The sequence below is a fragment of the Bos javanicus genome, chromosome 19 (assembly GCF_032452875.1).
Source record: "Bos javanicus breed banteng chromosome 19, ARS-OSU_banteng_1.0, whole genome shotgun sequence".
Lineage (NCBI taxonomy): Eukaryota > Metazoa > Chordata > Mammalia > Artiodactyla > Bovidae > Bos > Bos javanicus.
This window is the reverse complement of record NC_083886.1, coordinates 45,941,312-45,967,370: the sequence shown is the minus strand read 5'-3', so window position 1 is coordinate 45,967,370 and position 26,059 is coordinate 45,941,312. Positions and strand designations below refer to the sequence as shown.

General features: G+C 38.2%; 1 protein-coding gene across 5 annotated transcripts in view; it reads left to right on the top strand.

The window, feature by feature from the left end:
• The window catches only part of GJC1 (gap junction protein gamma 1), a 32,882-nt gene extending 7,063 nt beyond the window's left edge, over positions 1-25,819 (top strand). For 3 of the 5 annotated variants that reach the window (XM_061392114.1, XM_061392110.1, XM_061392111.1), the window contains exons 2-3: positions 19,470-19,545; positions 20,486-25,819. In XM_061392114.1, coding sequence (XP_061248098.1) covers positions 20,506-21,696 — 1,191 coding nt within the window. In that variant the 5' untranslated portion in view covers positions 19,470-19,545; positions 20,486-20,505 and the 3' untranslated portion in view covers positions 21,697-25,819. Of the gene's footprint in view, positions 1-10,274; positions 10,496-19,469; positions 19,546-20,485 lie in introns of all 5 variants that reach the window. The other 2 variants (XM_061392113.1, XM_061392112.1) reach the window with 1 other exon arrangement.
• The last annotated feature ends 240 nt before the right edge of the window (positions 25,820-26,059 follow it).

Genomic DNA, 26,059 nt, shown 5'->3' with positions numbered 1-26,059 from the left:
TCACCAGGCTCCTCTGTCCTTGGGATTCTCCAGGCAAGAACAATTACTAGATATGCTGTAATTGGTTTACGGAGTCTCTTACTGATAGCCTTTATATTGTTTCCAGCCTGTTACCAACAATAGTGCAGTGAATATTCTTGTGCAGTATTTTATATATCTGAACATTTCATTAGATAAATGTTGAGCACTGGAATTGCTTGCTGGATCAGAAAGTATGTGCATTTTCAATTTTGATGGATATTCCATCTTGTCTTTTATGGAAGCTTACCGTTTTACCCCACTTCTAGTAAAGCACAAAAAATGCCTATTTATGGGCTTCTCTGGTGGCTCATCGGTAAAGAATCTGCCTACAATTTGGGACACCTGGGTTCGATCCCTGGGTTGGGAAGATCCCCTGGAGGAGGGCATGGCAACCCACTCCAGTATTCTTGCCTGGAGAATCCCCGTGGACAGAGGAGCCTGGCGAGCTACAGTCCATGGGGTCACAAAGAGTCAGACACGACTGAGCGACTAAGCACGCACACACCTTATCAGTGATCTGTTATCAATTTAAAATTTTTTTCCAATTGGACAAGTGAAAAGTAGTATATTGGTACTGTTTTAATTGTAAATCCTAATTACAAGTGATATTGAATATCTTTTCATGCCATATTATTAAAAGCCATTTACATTTCTTTTTCTGAGAATTGTCTCTTCATTGCAGGTTTTTTTTTTAATTGAAGTGTAGTTGATTTACAATGTTGTGTTAGTTTCTACTGTACAACAGAGTGATTCAGGTATATATATTATGTGTGTTCTTTTTCAGATACTTTTCCATTATGGTTTATCATAGGATATTGAATATAGTTCCTTGTGCTGTATAGTAGGACCTTGCTGTTTATCTGTTGTATATATAGTAGTTAGCATCTGCTAATCCAAAACTCCTAATTTATCTCCCCTCCCTTTTCCCCTTCAGTAGCATAAATTTGTTTTCTGTATCTGCATTGCATATTTCTATTGAGGTTTTTTTTTGTTTTGTTTTAAGTATCTGTTGGAGCGCTTTATGTGTTAGAGAACTTAGGCTTTTCTTTTAAGAACTACAAATAATTTTAAGCATTTAGTATATCTTTTGAATTCTGTATAGTATTTTCTAGCGTTCTAGAATTTATATTTAATATAATTAAATTTGTCAATTCTTTCATTTGACGTCTAAGTAGTTTCATTTTAGAAAAGTCTTCACTACTTAGCTTATTACGAAAAAAATGTTCATTTCATCTAGCATATTGCTTTGCTTTTAATTTGAAATCTTGGATCTATTTGGAACCTAAAGATCAAACTTTTATGTTTAATTTTTTCTAGATAGCTACCCATAGTAGTTCAATATCATATATTGAATGTCCCATCTTTTTCCTGTTAGTTTGAAATGCCACCTGTATCGTACATTTTCTCAGATGTCTTTTTAGGTTTTCTGAACTTTATTCTGTTCCAGTCTTCTAATCATTTTGCCAATCCCACCTTTTAAAGTTATTATAACTTCATAATATATATCTAGAGAAGCTTGTGTGCCCTTGTTTCTCTTTCTGAAATTTCCCAACCATTCTTACTATTTAATTTTACACATTAAATTTAGAATTAGTCTGGTTCCAGAGAAATTCTACTGGTATTTTTAGAAATCAAGATTGAATTACATTTAGATTAATTTAAGAACTAATATTTTTATGATTGCTTTTGTATCCAAGAACACATAATGCTTTAAGTCTTTAAAGTATTTTGAGCATATAAGTCTTTTTTGTTACTTGGTATTCCTTGGTAGTATGTTTCTCGTGAAGCTTATTCCTCAGTATTTCATGTACTGTTGCTATTTTAAATGGAATCTTTAGTTATATAACTTGTATATCACTGTCAGTTTTTTCAGTGACCTTCTGTTTGGTCTTAAAACTAAATACTAAATTCACATAGTCTAGGAAAAAGATCATTAGGTCTTGAGTTGTATTTTAGGCTTTACAGCTCATTTGTTGAGTGATCTTAAGCAAGTCATTATGATCTTTAGTAAAATATGCGTATTAATCTCACACTGTGGCGCTGGTGCCAGTGCAGAAGACGTAAGAGTTGCGGGTTCGATTCCTGAGTTGGAAAGATCCCCTGGAGGAGGGCATGGCAACCCACTCCAGTACTCTTGTTTGGAGAATCCCATGGACAGAGGAGCCTGGCAGGCTGAAGTCCATGGGATCGCAGAGAGTGGGAAGCAACTTAGCACACATGCACATTCTCATTTTTCAGAGTGAAAGCTTTGTATTTATTATAGGTTGAGCAATTCAAGCAGATGTGCACTTCTCAGATTTACTTGGAAAGGAAAGCTTTTATTTTTAAGTTTGGAAAAATTAGTAGAAATTGGTGGAATGTCTCAGTGCTTACTGAATTGTGTGTCTGAAGCCATTGTCACCTATCATACTTGAGGGTGGGAAAGGAAAGTATGTTTATGATTTGAGGTATATCCTGGGAGGAAAATTATGTATATGTAGCTTGCATAGACTTATTTTGGTTGCCAGTTAATTATGGTTATTAATTCAGGGAGAAATTTAAAGTGACCTTAGTATTTTGAACCTCAGGTAAAATGCTCTTAGTAGTTAGAAGCTTTAGTTTCTACTGCTTTTTATTTTGCCTCAGAAACTTTTTTGCCGTTTGGTTCAAACTTACATACATGTCAGTGCAGTTTGTTTTTTTTTTTTTTTAAAGCTATGATAACTCTTCTGTGATATATTCTCCTAATTAATTTGACTGTGCTGGGTCTTTGTCAAGGACTGCTCTTGGCTGCTGCGCCAGGGCTTCTCATTGTGGTGACTCTCTTGTTGCGGGGCACCGGCTCTAGATGTGCAGGCATCAGTAGTTGTGGAGCATGGGCTTCGTTTCCCTGAGGCATGTGGAATCTTTCCAAACCAGGGATGGAATCCGTGTTCCCCGCATTGGCAGGCTGATTCCTGTCCACCGTACCACCAGGGAAGTACCAGTGTAGTTTTTGTTTGTTTGTTTGTTTTTTAAGGCGCACAGGCTTAGTTGCTCTGTGGCATGTGGGATCTTCCTGGATCAGGGATTGAACCCATGTCTCCTGCATTGGCAGGCGGATTCTTCACCAGTGAGCCACCAGGGAAGTCCCCCCGGTGTAGTTTCTTCAGATAGGAAAATGGAGATGAGATCCGTGCTCAGAATAGTTCCCTTAGCAAAGCCTTAAAGTAACAGGTTATTTTGGTTTTAAAAACTCCATTTAAGGCAGTATATTAACATTCAGTGCCTTCTCTCAGGAGATAAATCTTTTGGGTTTGCACTGAGTCTCATGGGCACATTCTTATCCCAACAGAAGAATCCTTGATATGAAGTGAAGTGATTAGGACAGGAAGTATGAGTTTTGTAACGTTTTCACATGCCAGGCAAACATTTAATAGAATTCATAATGGACACTGGAACGTTTTTGGTGGCTGTTTTAATAATCATTTTCTCAAATAGACGTAGCTCCATTTATTCAGTATCAGACACTCATAACCAGCAGGTAGCAATGGCACAGTGCCAACAACTATGCGTTTCAAGGAGTATTGAGGATGTTCATCTTCTGTGTTGCTTCTGGACCACTTGAGAGTGTGTTTCTAAAGAAATGAGAAGAGCAGCATTATGATACTAACTGCTATATAAGATATGTCAGAGAACTAATAACTTTTGATATATCCTTACAAATTAAGAATTACCCTGTTGTCTCATCATCCTATATTTTGCTCTAGGGTGAAATTTTATGTAAGTTCTTTCCTGGATCCCTTTATGCAGGAGCGGTGTAGTAATTGTATCAAAGATTCTATGAGATAGTTAACTTTTCTGTGATATATTCATTATTTAATTAGGTCCTTATGAATGTAAAATATGTATGTATGCAAATATTATGAAATTTGTACCCTGACCTATTTTTTAAATTTCTCTTGGGGCTTTTGTTGCATATGAAAGCTTTGCCAGCTTCATTATTACATGTTTATTGTAGAATATACTGAAAAGCAAATAATACAGAAATCATCAAATATCCATCCATATTTCCATTCAGATATATTATTGTGAATTTTTTTTGTTTGATTTTTTTGTTTCTCTATTACATATGAGCATTTTCCCACACAATGAAACATTTTTAAAAAACAGATCGCAAATTGGCAGGCTTTATTCCGCTAATAAGGTGTCTGGCTCAGTATTAAATATTTATTTTTCTTATTAGTTGCCAACATGAAAAAAGGAAAAAAAGAGACAGGTGGAAGTGCAAATTGATAAACCCCCTTAAGAAAGGAACCAATCTACTTAGGCTGACATATGTGGACCGCACAGCTAGCAATTCTGGGTCTAGGCATTCAACAGAAGCATACATATATTCACTGGAGGACACATTTGGTGTGTTCACAGTAGCATTATGCATAATAGCTTCAAACTGGAAGTTACTCAAATGCCCATCAGCAGTAGAGTGGATAGAGTGTGATATATACACACAATGGCGAAATAATAAAGCAAAGAAAATGAGTAGACTAGAGCTAAATGCAACAAGATTGGTGACTCTCAGCAGATGTTGAATCAGACACAGAAGTGTATTCTTTATGATTCTGATGTAAGAGAGTTCATTCTGTGAGTCCATTTATGTAAAGGTCAAGGACAGGTTAAACCAGTGAGTCTCGGTGTGGTATAATATTGTTTCCCAAGAGGCCTTTGGCAATGTCTGGAGACATCTTTGGTTGTCACAGCTGGAAGAGGCCAGGGACACTGCGATCCATTCTGCAATGCATAGGACCATCTCCCACAACAAAATATTACCCAATCTGTCAATAATGATTTCTCGTATGTAGGAAGGGGGCATAATTATGGCTGGTAATGCTTTGTTCTTGATTTCAGTGCTGGTTACTTGGTTATGTGAAAATTCATTGATCTGCACATTTCTGTTTGTGTACCTTTCTGTGCTTCCCTGATAGCTCAGCTGATAAAGAATCTGCCTGCAATGTGGGAGACCTCGGTTCGATTCCTGGGTTGGGAAGGTCCACTGGAGAAGGGATAGGCTACCCACTCCAGTATCCTGGCCTGGAGAATTCCATGGACTGTGTAGTCCTTGGAGTTGCAAAGAGTCGACACTACTGAGCGACTTTCACTTTCACCTTTCTGTAGGTATTTTATACTTCAATCAAAAAATTATCCCCAAATTAGGCTTCACGTAAAAATCCAGGTTAAAGACTTACTTTGAAAGCTGTGACAATCTGATGACTCCAAAGGCTGAAGCTGATAAGCAGTAGCCCCTGTAGTTGGTCTTTGTGTTGTCCAGGCCCCACTGTTCTGTTTCAGTTACTTGTATCACTTACTGGTATCTGGATGTATAGAAAATGTCTTAAATGGCTTTTCTGAGGTATAATTCACACACTGTACAGTTCACCTGTTTAAAATGTACTTCGGTATTTTTAGTAGACTCACTGGGTTGTGTAGCCTTCACCACAGTTTAATTTTAGAATATTTTCATTCCCTTCAAAAGAAACCCTGTACCTGTTACCAGTTACTTTCTATTCCTCCCCATCCTTCTCCGTCCTAGGCAACCATGAATCTACTTTTTGTCCCTGTATAGTTGTATGAATTTTGTAATCTCTGTCCTAAAACAAGATTTTTGGAAGGACTGATGTTGAAGCTGAAACTCCAATACTTTGGCCACCTGATGCGAAGAGCTGACTCATTGGAAAAGACCCTGATGCTGGGAAAGATTGAAGGCAGGAGGAGAAGGGGACGACAGAGGATGAGATGGTTGGATGGCATCACCTACTCAATGGACATGAGTTTGGGTAAACTCTGGGAGTTGGTGATGGACAGGGAGGCCTGGCGTGCTGCAGTCCATGGGGTCACAAAGAGTCAGACACGATTGAGCGACTGAACTGAACTAAAAACAAGATTTATAATGGTTGTGCAATATTTCCTCATAGAGATTATATCATAAATTACATAAAATTCTTCTTTTATTGGGCATTTATTTAAGGTAAATTACTAGATGTGATGTTACTGATTAAGGGACATAAAACATTTTAAAATTTCTGGTGAATATTACCATAATACCTTCCAAAAAGGTTGTACCAGTCCAGCCTCACCATCACTGTATGATAATGTTTTTTGCAAATTTTGTATTGTGACCCAAGTCATATCAGAAATGTTAAATGTTTATTTTTGTTTTTCTCTAGACATGTCATTTTCCTAGACTGTTTGTTGTTCATTTGATTTGACCTAAGCTTTAAGCTGTTTTGGACTAGTGTACCAATACTGTCCTTTTTTACATGAAGACAGTACCACTTACGATGCACTGTGAATGAACACATTATTCCAGGTTCCCCATACTTCTCCAGCTGGTTCCTGAAGGTTCTTATATTCAAATAGAATGGCTTTTTGCCAGCACAAATTGACACTTCAACCCACAATGGTGTATTTTGTTTCCTTGTTAGTTAATAGGGCCAAGATACTTTCTCTCCTTTATTTTATAATTTGACTTACAACAAATTTTAAATATTTGTTTTTCAAATATGGTTCATAGCCAAGAGCTCTTTTGAAAAACACGTTGTTTTCCTGTTTGTAATACATAGATTACTGTTTGTAATACATAGATGAAAGCTACCATAATGCTTTTGCTGAGAAATTGTCACTAGCTAGTTATTAAATATCTATTATCACTCATGCAGAATTAACTTCCATTTAAAACGTTCCAGTTAAACAAAACTTCATTGTAAACCCTTTAATTGATTCCTTGTGTCTGCACATAAAGCAGTCTCATTCAGGAGTGTGAATCACTAGCACAATTCTTAGTGGATCAGCTCGTAATCTGGGAGGCCCAGATAGTTAATACTTGTGAATCATGATGAGTCAATATGGAAATTTTTCAGTTTAGTCCAACCGCGGATTTTCTGAGATGACTGTTTGGAAAATGCCTTTTTGAAAATTTGATGTCTTAATATTGTTCAGTTTTGGCACCCCACTCCAGTATTCTTGCCTGGAAAATCCCATGGATGGAGGAGCCTGGTGGGCTGCAGTCCATGGGGTCACTAAGAGTCAGACATGACTGAGCGACTTCACTTTCACTTTTCACTTTCATGCATTGGAGCAGGAAATGGCAACCCACTCCAGTGTTCTTGCCTGGAGAATCCCAGGGACCGGGGAGCCTGTTGGGCTGCCATCTGTGGGGTCGCACAGAGTCGGACACGACTGAAGTGACTTAGCAGTTAGCAGCAGTTCGCTGCTTGTTACTTTGCTTCTTTCCTGTCCTTGGAATTCTGAATTCCACATAATTTATTGGTTGTTTTGTGAAAAATGATCTGCCCGAGTTGATTTTCATCACCTGTTAAGGACCTTAGTAATGATCTGATGTGATATTTTTCACTTAATTCACAAATGAAAAAGTGGAAAGAAATATTTGTTCCTGAAGTGCCTGTTAGAATCTCTTGGCTCTCAGGTCAGTGCTTACTCTCTGTTTCATAAAAGTCAAGGTTAGAATCACTTTACTTCCCTGGTGGCTCAGACGGTAAAGCGTCTGCCTACAATGTGGGAGACCTGGGTTCAGTCCCTGTGTCAGGAAGATCCCCTGGAGAAGGAAATGGCAACCCACTCCGGTACTCTTGCTATTAGTTCATCCTGGATTTTTGTTTAGAAAAATAATTAAGATTTTTAAGTGAAAATGAAAGTGTTAGTTGCTCAGTCATGTCCGAGTCTGTGATCCCATGGTCTGTAGCCCACCAGGCTCCTCTGTCTGTGGGATTCTCCAGGCAAGAATACTGGGGTGAGTAGCCATTCCCTTCTCCAGGGGATCTTCCCAACCCAGGGATCGAACCCAGGTCTCCTGCATTGCAGGCAGATTCTTTGGAGCCACCAGAGAAGCCCAGGTTTTTTTTTTTTTTTTAATTAGAAGGAGATTAGGACTTTCCTCGTGATCCAGTGGCTAAGACTCTGCACTCCCAACACGGGGGGCTCCAGGTTCGATCCCTGGTCAGGGAACTAGATCCCAGATGCTGCAGTTAAGACCCAGATTAGTTAAATAAATATTTTTTTTAAAAAGGAGATTAAAACTTTGCTCTGACACAACTTGATTATGCATTTGCAAGACATTTGAAATAGCACTACTTATTTTAATTTTTTAAATTTCCTAGTTAGTTCAGTTCACTGAGCATCTAAAAATTGACAAGGGAAAAGTTATATACTTTTTTAGTTCCTCTGAATCCCTTGGGAGCTTTTTTTTTTTCCCCTCTACATGAGTCTATGAGAAACTTTTTCAAAGAAATATATAAAATTGATATTTTTGGATTAATGGTGTTTTTGTGGCCAACGTTAATAGTAAAGAGATTGTAATGGAAAAAATGAGTCAGATAAACTGGAAAGTAAAGCATTTCCCTGTAGAGTCACTGTTCTATAAAAATGTTTAAACTTTAACAGATGATTCCAGTTATTTCTTCTAGTCTTTTGTTGTATAGCATATATAACATTGAATACCTCTTTATATATATATATAAAATATATATTTTATTTATTTGGCTGCACCAAGTCTTCAGTTGTGGCATATGGAATCTAGTCCCCTGGAAAGGGATTGAACCTGGGCCCCCTGCATTGGGAGCTTGGAGTCTTAGCCGCTGGACCACCAGGGATGTTTGTAAATACCTCGTGAATACAACTGTAGTTTTATTAAGTGTTTGTAGTTTCTTATAAACTAGTAATACTTCATTGCAAGCTTCTTGATGGTAGTAAATACTAATTGCATGAGTGAATTTTAGTGTTTTTTTTTTTTACTTTTTCATTGTGGTAAAATATCCGTAACATGAAATGTACCATAGGTCTGTAGCATGAAGTACATTTACATTGTTGTGCAGCAGTCATCTACATCTGTCTCCAGAACTTTATCTTCCCAACTGAAACTCACTTCCCATTAAATGCTAACTCCCCATTCCTCCCAGCCCCTGGCGATCACCAGTCTATTTTCTCTCTATGAATTTGGCTATTTCAGGGCCCTTTTGTGAGTAGAAACGTGTAATATTTGTCCTCACGTGACTGACTTCTTTCGCTTAGCCAGCTGTCTCCAAGGTTCATCAGCACTGCAGCATGTGTCAGAATTTCCTTCCTTTTAAGGCTTAATAACATTGTGTGTGTATACCATATTTTGTTTATGTGTTGGTGGATGCTGTGTTGCTTCCGCCTTTTGGCTGTTGTGGTTAGTACACTGTGAACATGGGTGTACAGATACCTGTTTGCATCCCTGCTTTCATTTCTTTTAGGTAGACATCCAGAAGTAGAGTTTCTGGATCATATGATACTTCTGTATATAATATATTGAGAAAATCATAACATTTTCTGCAGTAGCTGCACCATTTTACATTGTCAGCAGTGCACAACAGTGATTCCAGTTTCTCCATAACCTTTTCAGCTCTTGTCTCATTTCTTTTAATAGTACCCATCTTTTGGGGTATGAAGTGGTACCTCACTATGCGTTTTTTGTCTCATTTGCATTTCCCTAATGATTAATGACAGTTTAAAACTTCTTACAGTTTAAACACAGATTAACCCAAGTCTTGTTTGTTTAAAAATGCGTTAGAATCATTGGTAAGGGAGTGAGGAAAACAGCATTCTCATATCCTTGATAGTGGAAATACTAACAGGTACTGGCTTTTTGGAGGGGCCATTTGGTAATACATATTAAAAATTTTTGGAGAGATAGTGCATTAAAAAAAACTGATTTTTTCTTAGTAACACACATACACAAAGTTTTTCACAATTTGTACAACTTTGTACAAATTTCTTTTATACAAAGAAATTCTTTTATAAATTTATCCTAAATCTGTAATTGGAAATGTGCTTCCCTTTAGCTCAGATGGTAAAGAATCTGGCTGGCATGCAGGAGTCCTGGTTCAGTCCCTAGGTCAGGAAGATTCCCTGGAGAAGGAAATAGCAACCCACTCCAGACTTCTTCCCTGGAGAATTCCATGGACAGAGGAGCCTGACGGGCTATAGTCCATGGGTTCACAAAGAGTTGGACACGACAAAGCGATTAACACACACACACACAAAGTCTTAAGTATTATCGTAAATCATTGTAAACAACTTAAATGTTTAACCGAAAATGTGTTAAATTCAGATTCAGTACGCCTGGGAGTGGGAATTGGGTAAGTAGGACCTGGGAATCGGCATTTTCAGTGAGCACGCTGGATAATTCTGATGAAGGTAGTCTGTGGACCACATTTGAGGAACGTTACTCATCATTACTTAACATGCTTTACTTTCAGGTTTCATGGTGTGCTAAGCCCCTCTGCAGACTGGTCTTTGACCTCCCTGTTCAACCTTCTCTGCAGCTACTTCTCAAACATCCTCCGTCGTGTTCCAGTCTGAGAGCCGTGTGCCACTTTTTACTCACATCACGTTCTCCATCTGCCTTGCCCCTACCTCCCACCCCAGCTCTGCCTGATGAAACCATCCCCGTTCTTCAGAGACCCACTTGTCTTCTGCAGTAAGCTTAAACTTTTTTTCCGGCTTTATTGCAGTATAATTGACAGTTTATACTTTTTAATCTATAAAAATTAGTCTCTTTTCCTTCTCTGAGTATTTTCACATTTTGTACTTCTATTTCATTCATTGTGTTCTGCTCTGAAATGATTGTGTTCATGGACAGTGGACATATTTTATATTTTCTGCCTCCTGTAAATCAATTTAGATCTTCTGTTGAATGTAACACACATATATTGAGTTATATATGAGGGCTCAGAGAATTTTTAGAAGCATGGACTTTCCTCTCAAGAAACTAATATTCCAGCAGAAGAAACTGATACCACTAACTTCAGTTTACTAGATTAAGTCCTGATATTGGTGGAATAAAAATTTATTATGGACTTTCTGAGGAGGAGATTAAATGAGGAGGTCTAGAAAACTTGAAGTGACCTTTAGGCTAGATCCTAAAGGATAAAAAATTTTCCCAAGTAGGAAATTGTGGAAAGACCATATAAAGTAGAGGAAAATCAATGAGCAGAGATTCAAATTTATTAAATTACTCAGTTAATAGTTTTTCTAAGTGCCAGGGTTATAAGAACAAAGTATTTAATTTGATTGAGGTGACAGATAATGAACAAGTTAACAAATAAGTGTTTGAGGTAGTGTTGAGTGCTCTGAAGAAAAGAAGGCAGGGCAAGGGTGTAGAGAGGATGAAGGATTTTATTTAAGTTTTTTTAACTTTAAAAAGTTTACAAAAGATTTATTTTCAAATCTCAAGCAGACTTTATTTTCTAGGACATGGAATGTTTTTGGGGGTGTTTTCTTCAAAAAGACAATATATTCCTTTGGTTCAAAAAATAAGACTATAAAAAGATATGTAATAAAAGTCTTAATTCTATCCCATTCCTCTTTGTCTCCTCCTCCACTTTTATTCATTAAAAAGAAAGATCCTTGTGTTTCCTTGTAGAAATCTAAGCAAAAAACACAGATTGATATTTTTTCTCTTTATAGAAAAGATGTATACATATATACACATATACTTTGCTGTTTTCACTATTTGAATGTCTTGACTATCTCTGTACAATTCAAGACATTTTGAATATCTTTTCTCATGTTTTACAGCCACGAGGTATTCTGTTGTGTAAATAGGCCATGGTGCATTTAACCATTGCTTTGACAGGGGACATTGAGTTACATAGGAACAGTGTTCTACTTTGATCATTCCCAAAAGTGAGGTTACTGGGTCAAAGGATACAGATTCACATATAATTTTGTAGGTATTAGTAAATTGCCCTCCCACCAGCAGTATTTGAAAACATATTTTCCATAACCTCTCCCACTTCAGGATTTTTGCCAGTATGATAGAATTGTATCTCAGAGTAGTTTATTATTGAGATATAATTTATATACCCTAAAATTTGCTCTTTTAAAGTATACAATTCAGTGGTTTTAGTATATTCACAAGGTTGTGTAACCACCACTATTGTCTTAATTCCAAACCTTTTCATTATCCCCAAAAGATAGCCTATACCCATTAACGATCACAATCCATTTCCTATAGGCCCTGAAGTGAAGCTCAGTCGTGTCCGACTCTTTGCGACCCCATGAACTATACAGTCCATGGGATTCTCTAGGCCAGAATACTGGACTGGGTAGCCTTTCCCTTCTCCAGGGGATCTTCCCAACCCATGGATCAAACCCAGGTCTGCCACATTGCAGGTGGATTCTTTACCAGCTGAGCCAGAAGGGAAGCGCATAGGCCCTAACAACCACTAACTAACCTGTCTCTGTTGATTTGCTTATTCTGGACAGTTCATATAAGTGGAATCATACAATTGGTGGCTTTTGTGTCAGACTTCTTTCACTTAGCATTATGTTTTCATCCATGTTGCGCATTTTTTAAGGGGAATTTGTGTTTTTCTTTCTGTGGAATGTCTGTTTTGAACTCTTTATATATACTAGAGATTAGCTCTTTGCATATAAAAGAATTACTGAAACCTCTTTCCCCAGTTCATTGTTTTCCGGTATTGTTTAAATTGTTTTTTCTTTTATCCGTGGAGACACTTTTTATTTTTTTGTACTCAGATTCATCTTTTCTTCCCATGTCCAGAGTTAACAGATATCAACTACGTTTTATTCAAATACTTTAAAAAATCCATCTTGGCCCCACTGATTTGAGGGGCCACTTTCATTAGTGGCTTTTCAGCAAAGGAGTAACACATCCATTTTAGAGAGAGAATTCTAGTGGAGATACAGGAAAAAGGCTAAAGAAAGGAGAAGGTAGAGTGGGTATTCATTTATATCCTTTCAAGCTTTTTTTTTTTCTTCTTCTAGGGTTTTGTAATGCATAAATTTTATTTGTTTTCACAGTATTGGGATAATATTGTTCTGAGTCCTGTATTTCCAGTTAATACATCAGGGACATTTTTATTGAACAGGTATTTATTGAGAGGGACTTCCCCAGTGGCGCAGTGGTAAAGAATCTGCCTGCCAATGCAGGAGACTTAAGAGACATGAATTCAATCCCTGGGTAACCCTGGGTCAGGAAGATCTCCTGGAGTAGGAAATGGCAACCCACTCCAGTATTCTTATCTGGAAAATTCCATGGATAGAGGAGCCTGGCGGGCTACAGTCCATGGGGTCACAGAGTCGGACACGACTTAGCGAACACAACTTAGTGACTAAGCACAATTTATTGAAAACCTACTACCTTTTTGTCAGGCTGTGGGGTTTTAGGTATTGGGGATAAAAGAACAAAAGCCTGCCTTCAAGGAGTTTACCTTCTATAAACAAATTGTAAAATAGAAATTATGTGAGGGGTAAGTGCTATAAAGAAAAATTAAAGGAAAAAAAAAAAGAAAAATTAAAGGGCTGGAGAATGAGAGATGTTATTTTAGAGGAAAGTGGCCTGAGGAAAGTCATTAGGGAGATGACTTTTGGGCTGACTTGAATGAAGTGAGAGTATGTTCTGCTAATATCTATGAAATTAAATATTTCAAAGCAGTGAAAATAACAAGTACAGTAATCTTGAGGCAAAAGTATGACATGACTGGTATGAACAGGGGATTGCAAGGATGTAGGTATTCCTTATTCAGAGTGAGCGAGAGCGGAGGGTAAAGAGACCAGAAGTGTCCTAGCAGCTTTGTGATAAAGGATGCCATCCGTAGACTGTGGTGAAGATTTGAGGTTTTGTTCTGGGAGAATTTTGAGCAAAAGAGAGACATTATCTGACTTGTTTTCTAAAAGCTTTACTCTGGTTGCTTTTTGGAGAAGAGACTTGGAGGGTTAAGAGGATAAGCTGCTGCTGCTGCTAAGTCACGTCAGTCATGTCCGACTCTGCGCAACCCCGTAGATAGCAGCCCACCAGGCTCCTGTCCCTGGGATTCTCCAGGCAAGCACACTGGAGTGGGTTGCCATTTCTTTCTGCAGTGCATGAAAGTGAAAAGTGAAAGTGAAGTTGCTCAGTCCTGTCCGACTCTTCACGACCCCATGGACTGTAGCCTATCAGGCTCCTCCATCCATGGGATTTCCCAGGCAAGAGTACTGGAGTGAGGTGCTGTTGCCTTCTCCGAAGAGGATAAGCTAGGGGACCAATTAGAAGACTCTTGCTTTTATAGTAATCTTGGCTAGAGATGAAGGTGACTTGGATCAGTATGATAGTGGTAGAGATTGAAAGAAGTGGTTGGACTGTGGATATATATTTTGAAGATACAACTGACAAGATTTGCTGATAGTTTGGCTATGGAGTAAGGAAAAAGAGTGAGGTTGTCTTGAAAATTTTGGCCTTAAAAACGTCATGAATGACAAAACTACTTACTGATTTGGGAAAACTGCAGACAGAATAAGAGTAAACTCTTTGGAGGAGAGGAGGATTGGTTTGGGGTATGTTAAATTTCAGGTGCTTATTAGACATCCAAGAGAGGATGTAGAGCAGCAAATTGAATTTAAAGTCTGAAATTCCAGGGAGATGTTGGGGCAAATGGGACATCGTTTACAGCTTGATTTCTGGTGAAGGAATCAACAAAGGGTGCTGAAAAGGATGGGCTAAGATAGAACAAAAATCAGGATATGTATTTAGAAGTTTGGAAAGGAGAAGTGAGACAGAAATAGAAACTGAAAAATAATAGCCAGGAGAGTTTGATTATCAGGCTGGCCAGTGCCTCCCTGCACCCCACTATAGGCAACTGCTGATGTGCTTTATGTCATTGTAGATTAGTTTGCGTTTTCTAGAACTTTTATAAATGGAATCATACAGTGTGTTCTTTTTTTTTTTGCCTGACTTTGAGATTCATCCATGTTACACATATCAGTAGTTTATTGCTGAGTAGTATTCCATTGTATGAATATACCACAATTAGTTTATTCATCAACCTGATGATGGACATTTGTGTTGTTTCCAGTTTTTGACTATTACAGATAAAATTGTTGTGAACATTTATGTTCAAGTCCTTTTATAGAAATAGGGTTTTACTTCTTGCCTAGGATCAGACTGGCTGGATCATATAGTTGATATATGTTTGCATGTGTATGCTAAGTCGATTGAGTCACGTCCGACTCTTTGCAACCCTATGGACTACAGCCCACCAGGCTCCTCTGTCCATGGATTTTTCCAGGCAAGAATACTGGAGTGGGTTGCCATGCCCTCCTTCAGGGGATCTTCCCCACCCAGGGACTGAACCTGTGTCTCTTATGTCTCTTAAATTGACAGGCAGTTCTTTACAGCAAGCTCCACTGCCACTGTTTTGCAAAGTGACCAGTGTTTAGAGTACCAGCTTCTCCACATCCTCACCAGCACTAGGTATAGTCATTCCTACCCAGTGAATGTCTTTTTTTTTTTTTTTTTGCTTTTCACAATCTCAGGGATCTCCTCCCATAGTCATTCTTTTTAATTTTAGCCATTGTGTTCTGTTTGTCCATTCTGTTTATGTGTTTTCTTTTTTCCATTTTCCTATAATTACTTGAACGTTCTTTAGAATTCTGGTTTGATTTATTTACAGTATTTTTTTTTTTTTTTGTAGTAAAATATTGAAATTTATTCAGCATTTCAGAAGTCAAAAGAACTAAACGTTTAGTGAACTCTAAAAGTCCCATAAATAGAATTCGTCACTTTATAAAATCTTTTCTAAAGGAATTGCTGCTGCTGCTGCTAAGTCGCTTCAGTTGTGTCTGACTCTGTGTGACCCCATAGATGGCAGCCCACCAGGCTCTGCCGTCCCTGGGATTCTCCAGGCAAGAACACTGGAGTGGGTTGCCATTTCCTTCTCCATATTTACAGTATTTTTGAGCACATCTGAGCCCATGTATATCTCCCCTTTAACAACTCTAATCACTCCTGGACCGAATTTACCAACTTCTCTAGCCCCTATTCTCAATGTCCAAAGATGTTATCTTTCTTAGTGAAATCATCATTTTTCTTTTCCAACTGCCAAGAAACCTTGAAGTTCTTTTGGGGCTTTTTATTTTATTGTTTTTGGGGGTGTCGTTTTGTTTTTTTAACTTGCAGTTCATTCTGTGTATAAGATCTTAAACTCTGAAATTTCCCCCTTGATCTTTGTGAGTTTACTTTATTATTTAGTCTAATTCTGATCCCCATGATTGAGATAAGGTGCCCTCGTCCGTGTTCACATGGGACCTGTACTTTGTTTCAACTCACCTGTAATGTAATTCTTAACTAGTGGTTAAAAGCCCAGAATCTGAAGTAAGACTGACTTCAGATTCTAGCTTCACCTCTTAATAACTGGGTGATCTTGGGGAAATTTTAAAACCTTTCTGGGCCTCATTTCTTCATTGTTAAATAGACCTGATCATATAATCTACCTCCAGAGATAATCCAAATAATGAGCTTTTACGTTTGGTCTCCAAAGATGCTTTTAGTTTACAGAAAAAGGCAGTAAACTTTGACTTGATCCTGTTTAGGATATAGCTGATAGGAAACTCTTCAAATATAAATAATTTGGGAGGGGATTACATAATTTATTACCATGTTGATACCAAGTAATTTTTAAAATTCTCTTTTCTAGTGTAAGACAACGTAGATTTGAAAGTTTATTTGGAAAACAGACTAAAAATAGCACGTTTGATTTCTGTCCAGTACATTTTATGTAAGCAAACATAATTTTCTTCAGTATGTGTTGTGTTGTGGGGTGGGGATAGAATCAAGAATACTTTTGAATTATGGGCTACCAAGAATTTTGCAGATTATTTAAAAATCTATCCTAGAAAGAATATTTATTTAACAGATTGGTGTGACTATATAAAGTAGTAAATTTTGGAGGAAAACAAATATATTTATATTAAATGTCAAATGCAGAATACATTCTGCAGATAAATGGGCAAAAGGATAGGAATAGTTCATGAAGAAGGAGGACTATAGGGGGAATGTATCCTGCTGTATTAAAAACATACAAATTGAGATATTTTTGAAATTCCATTTTTCATCTGGCAGAGTAGCGTAACAGACAGTGCTGACGGGGTTGAGGTAAAATTGTAATTCATTGCCAGGCGTTGTAAATTGCTAGAACCTTTTTAGAAACTCAAATGACTGTACAGGGCAAGAACCATGCAGATGTACATTTCTTGTGTCCTAATTCTACTACTTTCTAGATTTGTCTATAGATAAATTCAGCCAAAGCATAAAGGATATATTCAAGAAGATATTAAGTGTCAAAATACGTATAAATCTGTTGGCTTTCCTAGTTGGCAAAAAGCATTTAGTTGTTCAGCATCCCTCCCCCCATCCCCACCACCACTCATCACACATTCCCATGTCACTTTCCATTCATAGATAGAATACGGAAATGATTTTTATTTTTTCATGAAAGCCATTCACAGTTAATTGCACACTCTGACTCCTTACTCTTTAACCAAGTTTGTTTGCTGAAGCAGGGATGCCAAAGAAGACCGTGTTCTGCCTGTTGTTGTTGTTGTTCAGTTGCTAAGCTGTGTCCTACTCTTTGCGACCCTGTGGCCTGTAGCCCTGCTGGGCTTCTCTGTCCATGGCATTTCCCAGGCAAGAATACTGGAGTGGGTCACTGTTTCCTTCTCCAGGGGATCTTCCCGGGTCAAGGATCGAACGTGCGTCTCCTGCATTGGCAGGCAGATTCTTTACTCCTGAGCCACCAGGGAAACCCTGTTGTTTTGTCTGTTAGAAGAGCAAAAAAGCGGTAATGAGAAAAGGGAGTTTTAGTGGTGCAACAACATGGTGAGACCACACTTGGCAGTGGCACAGTTTTGCTTAGAAATGTCAATTCCAGAACCCACAATTCTACTAGTTGACTTTTTTCTCCCCTTTCACTCCCTCCCACTTTCCCTTTCTACCCTTCCCCACAAATTTGAGTAGTGTACTCTGATATTTAAGCCTTTCTCTTAATGCTTACAAGGAGAGGAAAGGGATTTGGAAAAGGAAAGAGTATCGAAGGAAAAACCCACTGACAGCTCAGTAGATCCGAAGAGTGGTGATGCTGCCATTTGGTTAGGAAGCCTGTGGTTACGTTAGAAAGAAAACCACCCATCATCCATTTTATGAGATGCTGAAGTTGCAGTACTGTACACTTCGTTTATACTCAAGGTTTGGGGATAGGGTGCTGTGGCACTTATAAAACCTTTGGAAAACCAGGCTTTTAAGTGTTCAGCATTGTATAGGCCTGCAGCTTAACCAGTGTGAATGTGTGTTTCTAGTTGTGTTTAAATGACTGCTTTATTATACAGGCTTTGAAGGATTTGCCATTGATCCCCTCCCCCAAAAAAAGTTAAGATTATTGTATGAAATACTGAACTGTTGAGAAATTATTTCATAGCAATAATTGTTAAAAAGATACCCATTTGTTTTTGGTACAGATGGAAGTGTAGAGAATGAGTTTTCTAACTAACCAATGATTGCACCTTCATGATTTGGCTTATTGGAACAAATAAAATTTCAGGCTTTAAGGGAAATGCATTAGACATGGCATTTTGGAAAAATGTGAGTCTAGACCTGTGGATGTGATTCATTATGGAAACCTGGCTTACATCACCATTTAAAGATTGCTTATTATTTACTTTTGTTTTGGTTTTATAACTTGTGTATAGAGTGAGAGGAGAACTGTTGAGCTCAGTTGGACATCAGTGCTGGAAACGAGAGTTGTACTTGAAGTCCTGTGATGAAATACTTGTGTGACTGGATTCTTCTGTATGTAAATCTTGATACTTTCACGTTATGTAGATGCCTCTGAACTTTTTTCTTCTTCATTGACCTTTTGGGAATTGTTTTGGGATTTTTTCACATATCTTACCAAAATATTTTTTATTATTTTGAACATATAATAACTTTGAACATTCAGGGTTTGTTTTACATTTTATTTATTAAATGATAGCAAATGAGGATGATTTGTGACCATGGCTATCCCAGGGTTGGCAGAACTTGATAATGAGAAGTAATTTGTCCTGTGTATATACACTAGTAATCACAGTACAGGTGCAGATGTTTTCTTTCTGTGAGCAGTCGAGTCTGTGAATCACCTCCTGTGGATATGGGTGTCCCAGTGACAGGGAGCCGGCTGTTGGGTGTTGTAAATAAACAGCTTGCTCCTAGCTGGCTGCTCCAGAGAAGAGGGCAGGAATAGAGCACGCGGGATGAAGATTTTCTCAATGCCTATAATGACCCAGCTTAAATTCATTGAGATTTTCTGCTGTGGCTTTTTCGTATAGATGCCAGAGTTCATCTGTTTCAGATTTTCACAAATGATTCATCTTCCTGTCATATTTTCTTAGACTACAGTAAGTAAAGCATCTTCGAGTCACTTTTAGGTATTTTCTCCTACCATGATGTATTGGAGAAGAGAAGAGTGATATTCAAGCTCAGTCCTGTTTCCATCTCGTGCTGATTGATTCCTGTGGTACATGGAACTGATTGATTCCTGTGGTACTGTACCACTGTTTCTCCCTGAAAATGGCATTCTGGTGATTTACTGTTTTCTGTGGGAGAAAACTTATGGCCTTCTCTTCTGTTTCTCTTCCAGAGAAAATCTGGAAAAGTTGTAAACAAAGCATCATTTCTCTAAGAAAATTTTGGATAGCAGAAATTCTGGATAACAGGTAAAAAGAGTATTTAAATTTCTTTGATGATGCTGATAATCAACTGTAATCTGCAGAAGTAAACCAAGAGAGGAAAGAGGGGAAGAGCTAGGTGTGCTTTGTGTCAGGGGTTGAATTAGGGACTTTACATATATTATCTTGTTTAGATGGTTTTTACCAAGATTCTGAACATAAATCTAAGAATCTCAGAATAAAACTAGCTTTGAAATGCTGTTTTAAGTAGATTTACCTATTGATTGGATTTTCTGTCTGCAGGCATTTTTTAACATCAACCATAAATTAAATACAGAAGTATAATACAGAATGCTAGAATCTGCTATGTGATGCACCCTAGCTAAGACTTCTGAGTTTCTGTCTTTTATTCTAGTTCTTGATCTTTGCCAGTTATTAATATTTGCAGCGATACCATCTCCTTAATTCTTTTTAATACTTTGTTACCAGATCCAGTATTTAAGTTTGCTAGTAAGGTACCTCTTCACAGTGGAGTCCAGCTCAAGCGTCCCCATTGTGTTCTCAGTGGCAGTCTTACTGTGGCTGAACAGGTGTACCTTTGTCCTCTTCCCTCTATCTCACAAAAGTCAGGAAGTCTAAGAAATAACACTATATGTAAAACATCCAGTATAAGTATATTAATTCTTAAATATACATTTAAGAATTGTATTCCAAATGACAGCTACAATTTTACCTTTTAAACTAGAGAAGACATGAAAAGAAATCAGACTTCCCTAAGACCCTGTCAGCATAAACCAGTGCTCACAGACTGAGGTGAACGGCCCTTCCCGATGGTGGTGTGGCGCGTGAGGCGCTGTTTATTCTGTCATCTAGTATGAGCCTTGAAGTTAGATTTCACGTATGTAGAGAAGTAGTTTCTAAAGATCAATAAAAAAGATAAGATTTTAATATTTGCTGATCTTCCTTTGGTCTTTTTCATTTTTGTCAGGGCGGACCAGTTTAGTCACCATGAGTTGGAGCTTCCTCACTCGCCTACTAGAGGAGATCCACAACCACTCCACATTTGTAGGGAAGATCTGGCTCACAGTATTGATTGTCTTCCGGATCGTCCTTACAGCCGTAGGAGGAGAATCCATCTATTACGACGAGCAAAGCAAATTTGTGTGCAACACAGAGCAGCCAGGCTGCGAGAACGTCTGCTATGACGCCTTTGCACCCCTGTCTCACGTGCGCTTCTGGGTGTTCCAGATCATCCTGGTGGCCACCCCCTCGGTCATGTACCTGGGCTATGCCATTCATAAGATTGCCAAGATGGAGCACGGTGACGCAGACAAGAAGGCCGCTCGCAGCAAGCCCTACGCGATGCGCTGGAAACAGCACCGGGCTCTGGAAGAAACGGAAGAGGACCATGAAGAGGATCCCATGATGTATCCAGAAATGGAATTAGAAAGTGAGAAAGAAAATAAAGATCAGAACCAATCTAAACCTAAGCATGATGGCCGGCGGCGGATCCGGGAGGATGGGCTCATGAAGATCTATGTGCTGCAGCTGCTGGCCAGGACCGTGTTCGAGGTGGGTTTCCTGGTTGGGCAGTATTTCCTGTACGGCTTCCAAGTCCACCCATTTTATGTGTGCAGCAGACTCCCTTGCCCTCATAAGATAGACTGCTTTATTTCTAGACCCACTGAAAAGACCATCTTTCTTCTGATAATGTATGGTGTTACAGGCCTTTGCCTATTGCTTAACATTTGGGAGATGCTTCATTTAGGATTTGGGACAATTCGAGACTCACTAAACAGTAAAAGGAGGGAACTGGAAGATCCGGGTGCTTATAATTATCCTTTCACTTGGAATACGCCATCTGCTCCCCCTGGCTATAACATTGCCGTCAAACCAGATCAAATCCAGTACACCGAACTGTCCAACGCTAAGATTGCCTACAAGCAAAACAAGGCCAACATCGCCCAGGAACAGCAGTACGGCAGCCATGAGGACAACCTCCCACCCGACCTGGAGACTCTGCAGAGGGAAATCAGAATGGCTCAGGAACGCCTGGATCTGGCCATCCAGGCCTACAATCACCAAAACAACCCCCATGGTTCCCGGGAAAAAAAAGCCAAAGTGGGGTCCAAAGCTGGGTCCAACAAAAGCAGTGCTAGTAGCAAATCCGGGGATGGGAAGACCTCCGTCTGGATTTAATCCTGGCTGGGCTTAAAGCTTGTGCTTTCATAGTTCATGGTAAGCGGCGGCTCACTGAATAATGACTTCCGTTGAGTAAACATTTGGCTCTGCTTATCTTCAGGGATGCTGTTGGCTCATGATCCAAGCTCAGGGGACTCTGAAGGTGGGGCTGGGACAAGGGGGAGAGAACGGGAAACACAGCGTTCCTGGATATGAGTTCCAGCAATAATACAGTTGCAGAACTTTACATTTGTGTCTTCCAGATCTGGAAAAGAACAGATATATTTAAATCATTCTTGTTGAACGGTTTTTGTATGTACAGTATTATGGTACTTTTTTTTTTTTTTTTTTAGTATGAGAACTTTTTTTTGTATTTGTACATTGGACCACTGTAGTTATACTTTTATATTAAAGGGGAAAAAAATCCTTAAGGTAATGCCTATTAGGCTAGTGTTATTACTTTGTTCAGCAAACTCTACCCGGGGTTTAAAGTTTTAATAGATGCTATACACCTAATAAAAAGTGCCTCTCGTGTTACAGGGACGATTTCAGATATGTGAGGAGCTGAAGGGGGATGAGTCAGTTCTTAGCCTCAGAGAGGAAGTCCACGGTAGAAGGAGATCTCTCTCTGACTTGAGAAATCTTTGAATCTTATTCATATGCCCAGAGTTGTATCTAGTCTTTGAAAAGCTATTTTAGTTTCAAGTGATTCACTGCAGGAGTCCTTTAAATACCAAGCCTTGCTTTGATGGTGTGTATGTAACGTCAGTTGTTTCAAAAGTCTGATGCACAAAGGTGTCCTCAACCAGTAGCAGTGTGGAGACTGCGGCTAGAACTGTTCTGAGATTCCTCTATCACCAAGCAAAGCCATGCCTAGAAAATAAGCCCTGATGTTTAGTTGTGGGCCTGTCTGATTTGCCTTAAATCTGAATCAAAAAACCTGCCTCTGGTTTCTTAAGATGCCAGTGTTGAATATTTTCTTTATATGTTAACAATAAAAATACGAAAATTCCCTTCTAGGCTAAAAATTAATCAAAGCCATTTATACTGCATGTGGCAGAAGGCCTAAGTTCAACTTCCTTCTTATCATTTACCATGGAATTTTTATAATTTACCTACTTCTGCCAAAGTGGGTTTCTGCCCAGAAGACTAGTTCAGACCTGGGAGTCTATCTGTAAATAGTCTGAAAGAGAATTTCAGTATTTATTCAGTATAGGCATATCTGTTTGTCAGTGACAAGCATTCATGTTCACATAACACCCATAATTTGCAGTATATTTAACTGCCATTTTCAACCTTCTGTTGGATAACTTTGTTCTCTCTATCATGTTCACATCATTTGTCTTACAGTTTAAGAGCTTCTGAGTAAGAGCTTGGTAAAGATTTAAAGGAAGGAGATTTTGCTTCACTAGGGAGCATTTCATTTGGGACCTCTCACTCTTCTCTAACAGAAATTTAATTGCAAGCCACCTGTAACTTTGAAATTCCAAGAGTGGGTTTTATTTTTTTGCTCTTAATTTTTAAGTGTCAGTTCTTTGTTATTTAGGAGGGTCTTAGAACAGCATCCTGTGTATAGTTCTTTTTTCTTTGTTCTCCATTTCTCCCCTTCCCCCAAAAAAAATTCAGTTGAAAATTTAAGCTTATCTTCTAGCCATGCATTTACATTTATTTTGCTTTTTTTAATCTGTAAATTTTACCCAAGAGAAGCTCCTCAGGATCTCTAAACACTTGAGCAAAAGGTCAACTCCAGTGAGACTGAAGGGAAAATTTCAGAAAATGACTTATATGTGTATGTATCCTGGATAATTACCAGATCTGCACAGTTTCCTTCAAACAAAGTGTTACTAAAGAATTTCAAGTAATCATTCTAAAACAGGCAAGATTTTAAATTATTCAGGCTGGCTAAGATAAAGAACTACCAATAATTCTTATGTCAGTAGAACTTCATGCAGACTTCTGAACTGAAGGACAGAAAAAAATACACGTAGGTTCATGTCCATCTATTCAGAGCCTGAGGGAGAATAGAGTGGTTTTGCCATTGGGAGGGTTGGGAATTTGAATGATAGGAGAGGGACGGAGTCAAGCAGAAATGCCAGGCAGACATTCGGCGCCAGAGGCATCCACTTAGTTTCTACAGGCAGGGCCTCCGGTGTTTCATCTTGGCTTGTTCTGATGAGAATGTTATCTTTTGTGTCTGGATAATTCTTCAACTTCCTCAAGTACATAGAAAGATATTCTGGGTCACCTTCACATGTGTTCAAATCTATTTTTATTCTCTCACTAAAGTTCTAATTATGACATAGATTTCCCAACTCTGACTGCTTCCTTAGTCCATTTCTTTTAGCCTTTGAACATACAAATTTGCCAAAACCATTCTCACCTAATAACATGTCAGTGGACCTACATTAAGAAAATGGCCCTTTCAATGTCTGGCTTAACCCACTGAGTGAATAAAAATATTGTTCCAGTTACTATTCTGGAACTTGCAAGTGTTTGTATAAACAGCATTTTTTTTTTTCCTATCAAAATCACATTCCTTTGAATTGCTGTATAAGACATGCTGTCTTATGACATGCTTCTCCAAATAGTAGTTGAGTGCTTAGTCCTTCACATACTATAATCAGGATATGGTCAACAACATGTTTATATTCCTTAATATACCATCATTTATTCAGATGTGTGTCCTTTATAAAGCAAACAGGCTTTTTTCCCTTAGTTCAAATTTGAGGGACGAATTAGATAGCATTTTCCTCTAAAGAAATGTTAATGTTCATTTTGTGGCTTCCTTTTGCTTTCTGCCTTAGTTTTGCTAGCTTCTATTTTGTTCATTTAAAACCACAGGCGTGTTATTTCATTAGAAGTCAGTTTTTCTGGGGATTCTCCTTGACTAACATCTATAGAATTACTTTTGATAAAGATGAACTTTGTCATCTAAAATGGTTCTCACAGGTTAGAACTCCCACACATCTGTCTTTAAAAGGACACCTATGTCTTTGAAAAGAAAAATGTCATCATTAGGTACCTTAACTGTCATTTCTTTGTGGTATGAAACTAAGCAATTCCCTTTACTTTTCCAAGTTCCAGTAGCCACCTACCTCTCAGAAGTGTTACGGAGTAGTTAGAGAAAGCCTCTGGTGAAAAGTATTAAAAGACCAACTGTTGGTCATTGTCTGAGCTTGAAGCTTCAAAAAAATCATTGAAAGAACTATATGATATAGTAAGAAGTCCTTCGGTGCTCTTTATCACAGGAATCAGTTGTTGAAAACACTGAACTCGCTCTAGCAGCTTATTCCGAGAATGGACTTAAATGTTATTCCTATTAGTCATACCTATGGTTTACCCGTTAAGCTTATAAATGTCCTGGCTTTGTGTTTTCCATCTCATTTATGGGACTGTACACTTCTAAAAATAATACCTATAGTTGAGGATAAATTTTTGACCAGGCAGTGTTTGGTAAAAGGCAAGTATGTTATACTTGAACCTACTTCAAGAAATGCCTTTTTATAAAGCAAAGGTCTTTCCTGACTGTGAAGTAAAGTACCTGAAGTCAGAGATACCCAGTTGCTGGTCATTTTGCTTGGAAGGTTCCAGATATTGATTTTATCTTCATAAAATCATGTAATTTCATGAAGAGTCTTACCACCTAAAAATAAGCTCCTGCACTTATACAGTGCTGAGTTTGGAAATAAAATTTCAACTCACCTACGTATCATAAATCTGTAATAATTCACAGTCACCATCAAATGTTAGAATCATTAGGTTGACTTGCATACTTGTCACTCATTCTGGCCATATATCATGGAGAGTTTAAAAGATTTTATTTGTTGTCTCTAATGCAGTTGTGTTGTTTTTGTTTTTAATAATGGTGTTGAGTTTGGTTCATGCACATTCCATGTTAAGAATCATACTTTTAAAAGAAGCAATCCATGTATTCCAAAATGCAGGAGTCCAAACAGAAGAAAGCCCTACCCCTGTACAAAGTCTCTACAGAAATGAAAGGAGTAAGAGTTCTGCATTTCAGGCTTGGCTTGTTGAACCAGCAAAGACATTTGGCTATAATATGCTTCCAAGACCGGAAGTGTTTTTCTTCATTATACTCTCAATTGTGTTCTCTTCAATAAATCTCTTACAGAAGTCTCTACCTCAGGCACTGTTAGATATGATTAGTGTATTGATACTGAAAAACTTAGCTAGGACTTCAAACTCTTAAAGGTAATTTAAATGTAAAATTCAACTGTTAACTAGCAGTTTAACGTCATGTAATGTTCAGTTTGGATACTGTATGAACAACTAAGGAGTTACCCATTCTAGTGCCAAAGATTACTGGTTACTAATTTCATTCTGTACAGTTAATGTAAAACTTTACACAGTGGGGACAGAC